Source organism: Echinops telfairi, unplaced genomic scaffold (assembly GCF_000313985.2).
Source record: "Echinops telfairi isolate 266 unplaced genomic scaffold, ASM31398v2 ScPeMD7_9;HRSCAF=40, whole genome shotgun sequence".
NCBI lineage: Eukaryota > Metazoa > Chordata > Mammalia > Afrosoricida > Tenrecidae > Echinops > Echinops telfairi.
Genome location: NW_022103906.1, coordinates 33,289,188 through 33,295,224, shown reverse-complemented (window position 1 = coordinate 33,295,224; position 6,037 = coordinate 33,289,188). Strand labels below are relative to the sequence as shown.

At 36.9% G+C, this 6,037-nt stretch overlaps 1 protein-coding gene across 1 annotated transcript in view; it reads left to right on the top strand.

Annotated features, from left to right (window-relative positions):
• LOC101649504 (A disintegrin and metallopeptidase domain 3) overlaps positions 1 to 6,037 on the top strand; it is a 149,656-nt gene that overhangs the window by 21,110 nt on the left and 122,509 nt on the right. The window contains exon 5 of the mRNA XM_045286863.1: positions 3,654 to 3,732. Coding sequence (XP_045142798.1) covers positions 3,654 to 3,732 — 79 coding nt within the window. The remainder of the gene's footprint in view (positions 1 to 3,653; positions 3,733 to 6,037) is intronic.

Genomic DNA, 6,037 nt, shown 5'->3' with positions numbered 1-6,037 from the left:
GTTCAAAGTATATTTCCTGTAAGCAGCATATTGATAGGTCCTGCTTTCTTATCCATGTTACTGTCTGTCTTTTAATAGGTGTTTTTAATCTATTTACATTGTGTCATTATTGCCGAGAATGAATTTATTGCTGGAGTTTTATTTTGCACCCTTGTTAATTTCCTAGTTCCTCCTAATTTTCTGGGCCAAGTTCATATTGTTGTAGCTTTTTTTTCTTTGCTGCTGTTTTATTGTTTACTAGGTCATTGTGATTTTCCCTTTTTAAATTTTGATGAAGTTTATCCATTTTCTTTGAAGTTATCTTATTCCTTATTCATTTGTTTCTAAGTTTACTACACCTGTTCTCTACTTGACTTCATTTCCATTCCAATTTTTTGTGCCTTCATTATTTCTTCTTTTTGCTTCTGAATTTCTTCATTGTGGAATAGTATCTCTGATGGCCTATTTTAAGTCATTTATATTTGCTTTACTTTGATGATATCATTGATTTCTAGGCATTGTTGTCTTGTTTTAATCTCAGGCTGATATCTGCATGTGTTGCTGATTCTCTTCAAAGAACCTCTTTGTGTTTTTTCAAGTTTGGTTTTTTCAGAAGAGCAGACAGCCCTCACGGCACAGCTGGTGGATTTGAACTGCTGAGCTTGTGATTTGCAGCCCAATGCCTGACACGCAGTGCCACCACACTTCCAGCTTCAAGTTTTGTTTTGTTTTTACAAATTCCTTTAATTTTTACCTATCTAGAAATACTCTTGTTTCTCCCTTGTATCTCATGGACATTTGTTGGATTTAAGATTCTTGGTTCACAATTTGTTTCTTTTAGTAACTTATATACTCATATGTCATCCTAGTACTTTTTGGCCTGTATGATTTCTGCCGAAAAATCTTATTTTTTCCTATTGTAGGTAACTTCCCCCCCCCTAAGTTTCTTTGATTTTGGAAGGTGTTATTATGAAATGCAGTGGTGATTTTATTTTGGAATCTATGCATCAATGGGCTGGGACATAAGAACAATTTTGAGGATAGTGTAAGATGGATCAGTCTTTCAATGTGTTGTACAAGGGATCGCTAGGAGATAGAACTGAATTGAGGGCACCTAACGATGACAACAGCAACATCTTGACTGGAGTCAGGATACAAAAGTTATCCCTATTCTTAACCTATCCTTTTGTCTTTATTCAGTGTCATGTATGTTAAGCTTGGCTCCCTAAAGAAGTAGAACCATTGATTTAGATAGAGGAAGTGATAGATAGATACATTGATTTATATCAAGAAAATGACTCCTAACTGGAGAGGTGGGTAAGTAAATTCTGGTTCAAGTCTGTGGGTCAGCCGTTAAGCTTGAGGCTTCTCCTGACTGCATGGAGCTGCCTGTGCTGATAACCAGAAAGCAGGAAGGCCAAGTAGGAAGCAGGAAGCTTCCAGGTAGTTGGACGCAGATGTAATGACTCTATGGCCACAGAGTCAGGATGTTGGTTGCAGAGCCCAATGAAGCCAAGGTCTGTCAGTCAAATGGCAAGCTGCTGACAGCTCTGAGTTCCAGCACACAATATGGAGGGGTTTGGCTCAAGTGAAAATAAATGGAAGTCCATGAGCCAGATGTAAGACCTTGGCACAGCAAAAAGCAAACAAGCTTCCCACCGTGCCTACTTACATAGGAAGTAGTACACACCCCAAAGGAAATTTTATCAGGGCTATGAACTGAGTAAGCAGGTTGCATTCCACCCTTATACTCTTACTACTCATTAGCTGCTCACAGCAGATCCCATTATAGAGTTTATTACACTCTTAGGTAACATTATGGGGAGATTATTAGACTTTAACGGCCACACGACTGAGAATCTTGACCTAGACAAGTTGACATAAAAGCTATCACACCATGAAAATTTAGAGTTGTTATCAATAAGAGTAAAAGTACATATATCTTCTTCAAACCTCCAGCCTTACCCCTAAGTGATGGAATTTGCTTTTGGTTGTGCAAGACCAGCTTCATGTGTTGTGGAACACCAAAGGGCCCCATTGTTAGGAAGGTACGGCATGTAAATGAATATTTTTTTTTCTTTGTTGCTATCTAAAAACTCCAAATAATTTTTAACAGGTGGTCACAAAGTTTCTTTTAGGACTATATCCCTCATACTATATAGTCCATCCAATAGCTATGCATAAGGTTTTCAGCGACTTCTTCCTCGGAAGTAGAGAGCCAGTCCTCCTTTGTCCTTAGTCTGGAGCTAGTCCCTAGCGAATGACATCATGCTTGGTAAAGTCGAGGGGCGGTGAAACAGAGGAAGGCCCTCCAGGAGGTGAATTGACCCAGTGGCTGCAACAGTGCGCTCAGACATAGGAACCATGGTGAGGACAGCTTGGGACCTTGCGGTGTTTCATTCTGTTGTGCGTAGGGTCGCTATGGGTCAAAGCCAATTGGATGGTACCTAAGAACAACAATATAGCTCTGCATCCTATTGCTATGTGACTCATTTTGGTCAAAAGATGTTAGCAGTCTGTACTGAAAAAGAGACTTCTGTCTTGTTTGCCTATGTTTCCCTCTTGCCATACACTTAAGAATATGCCTGGCCTATTTACCACAAGTACTAGATTGTGCCTTGGCAGAGCACAGCCAGCTCACTAACTCTGAGTTAGAGAGGAATGGAGAAGTTTATTAGAAGGTGAAACCTGTCTCAATGGAGTCCAGTTTGTGATCAGAATAAATAAAGAGTGTATTATTTTATGCGGGAGTTGTATACTTTCTATGCTAGGTACTTTCCATTACTCTAGTCACTATAGCAATCAGATAAAACCATAAGAGTAAGTATCATTTATAATTCACAAACAATCTCTTTTGATGTCTTTTTTTTTCTTTTGATGTCTTAATGACCCTTCAGGGACAGATTTTTACATGGCTTCCAGGCCAAATCAACCAAATGGTCACACGCTATTAAGCAATTCAGAAAGTTATTTTTAAAACCCCACAGAAGCTGGGGTGGGGAACAAGGGACACATGCATGCATTAGGCTAAGTACAAATAGGAGTAAGCTACGCCGCACTGCTTTGCTGTAAGATGAGAGTTACAAGGTTCCCTGTCATCAATGCTAGGTCAGTCACAGTCCATTGCAAAAGTCTGCCAAGACCAGCACAACTCTCTAGCTTATTCTCAGGGGACTCTCCATGTTCGAGGCTTAAATATTGGTTGCTTTTTGTATATGGTTGTGGATTTTAAACTGTTTGGTATGCAGAATTAGACATAATATTATCTTTGAGATTATGTTCTTTGATAAGTGCAAAATGTATTTAAGTGCCTCTGTAGCCATCCATCAGCTCTATTACACGATAGAGATTGATTGATGGTTGAACCTAAAGACAAATAAACAAACAAAACCACATAAGTTTTTATGTGAATCTGTAAGACCTGCTTATAGTGTACACCGATATACAGATGTATGTTGAATTGAATTGTATTCATTAAAGTGCTCATACAGGATTTTTGTTAACTGATTATTATTTCTTATTTACACGATGTGCTTTCATAAGGAAAGTTAGATTATGAGGAGTTAGGTATATCCAGTCTCTAGATGTCCGAGCCTGTGAAGTTGGAAATGAATGTCATTATTATGAGGTTATTTTTATTAGAGTGAAATATCTTACTTTATTTTGGTTGCTAGGTCATTCTTACCACCCGATCTCATGATGTATTCATACAACAGCTCAGGCGCTCTGCTTGTTGAGTCTCCTTTTACAAAGGTAAGTTTTATTTTATGTTTTATATATTTATTCATTTGACTTGGCTAAAGAGTCAATATGGGATGATAAGGAATGTGTTTTGCTCCATGGGATTATTAGAAACAGGTCAGGACATAAAATATAATGTAGCAATCCCGATGGGAGCACACTGGTATAGCAGCCGCTTTTAAATCTGCAATCAGGGAGCACTTACCTTCAAATAACATGTAAACTCTGTCAAGGAGTCACAGTAGTAGTTTGGGAAAAAATATAGGAGGGGGACTAAGGTGTTTCAGTTGTATCCCACAGGACCTGTCCAGGGAAGGGAATGACAGAAATGATAGAAAATGCACAGATTTTTCCGTCTCTTTAAAGGTGAAGTTAGGATCAGAATTGGAATTGCTTTGTACTTACAGATCGCTTTTGGTAGTGTTGACATTTTTACAATATTCTTATCCATGAACTTGAAATATTCTTGTAGTAATGTTCTGTAATTTTCTTTGCACCAGCTTTTTGTTTCTCTGGTTGATAATCCCCCAGTATTTAATATTTTGGGTGGCTATTGTAAACAATATTGTTTGTTGATATCTTTTTAAGATCTCTCTGTTAGTACATAGGAATCAACTGATTTTGCTATGTTAATCTCGTATCCTGTCATCTTTTGATTGTATCCAACGCATTTTTTGGTTGGTCTTTTGAGTGTTCTACATATAAAATAATTTCATCTGCAAATATCGAGAGTTTCAGAGGTTAATATCACCGCTTCTGACTTTTCTTTTTGGGTTTCATTCTCTTGATATGTATTTTTCCATCCTTTGATGTTTCAGTCTATTTTTGTCTTTGGGTCTAAAGATGTTTCTTTTGGCAGCATATTGAGTGGTCTTGTTTTCTTTTCTCCCATGATGTCTCTTGATTCATGGTGTGTTTAATCCATTAATATTCAGTATTATTATTGATATATATGGTTTGCTGCTGTTATTTTGTTGTGTGTTTTTGTGGTGTTATTTTTTTTTCTTCTTCATATATTTCTGTGCTGACTTGAATACTGTTCTAAGTGTGTTGATTTCTGGGTGGTGTTGTCTTGTATGTTGATTTCAACTTTGTCTGCTGGTACTGAGTCACTGTCTAAAGTGTTCCCGTTAGTATTTTTTGTAATATTATTCTTGTGTTGACAAAATCCTTTCAATTCTTATTGCTTGGAAATACCCTTATTTCTCTCTCATATTTGAGAGATAATTTTGCTAGATATTTGGCATTCTATCCCTGGATAAAGACTCACAGAAGGTGAATTTCACATTTATATTGATGCGCTGGTTAGGAATTCCTTTGCCCAAAGGTCCATCCAAGCATTACTGAAGTCTTTGGAGTTCAGGGGTGCCGAAACAGCTGGAACTTGCAAGTGACCCCTATTACAAGTATGAAAGGCCTTTCGGGTAGCCATTTCTGAGGGCAGATGGTCTTTGTGTGTACGTGAATAAGGGTTAGAGTGCATGTGAACTGAGAAAGATTTACTGAAAGTATAACAGAGATACCAGGTGTCAAACAGTGTTGAGAGAATTTTAGCCTTTTATCCAGGGAGAGTAAATAGGCCTCACTAATATCATGCATTCAGCTGAGGCTAAAAAGGCTAATCCTTAGAGGAAGGATCCAGCATGTAGTAAAAGCTACTTTTAGTGGCACCACCATTCCACCCTGAATCAAATGTATTTTTCTAATTGTTTTATATATATATATCTCACAAATTTATAATTTCCCTTTTTGAAATGTACACTTAGTGGATGTATTAAATTACTTTAATAAATGTTTTTGATCATATTGTGTAGCCATCACTGATATTAGTTGCCAAATTTCTATCACCATATACAGATACTCAGCTCTTCCTAAACAAGTAATCCTACCCTTTTTTCAATCACCTCTTGGTTTACATATATATATATATATATCTGTCTGTTATGTTTAGTTTATATGAGTGATGTCCTAAAATACTTTTCCTTTTGTGGTTGATTTGATCAGCATAATGGATTCAATGCTCTCCAATGTTTCAGCATATATCAGAATATGATTCCTCCTTATCTTTTAATAATATTCCATTATTATGTATTTAGTATATATTTAAATTTTCATTCATCTGATAATGGTCATTTTGCTTGTTTCTACCTTTAGCAATTGTGAATAATGGTGCAATGAGCGCTGTACACATATGTCTGTTTGTGTTGCCTCTGTCACATCTCGTGAACATATACCTTGAAGAAGAGGATCTGGATCACATGATATTTTTATAGTTGAGGATTTAACAATGAAAATAGAACTTAAATTACTGAAAAGA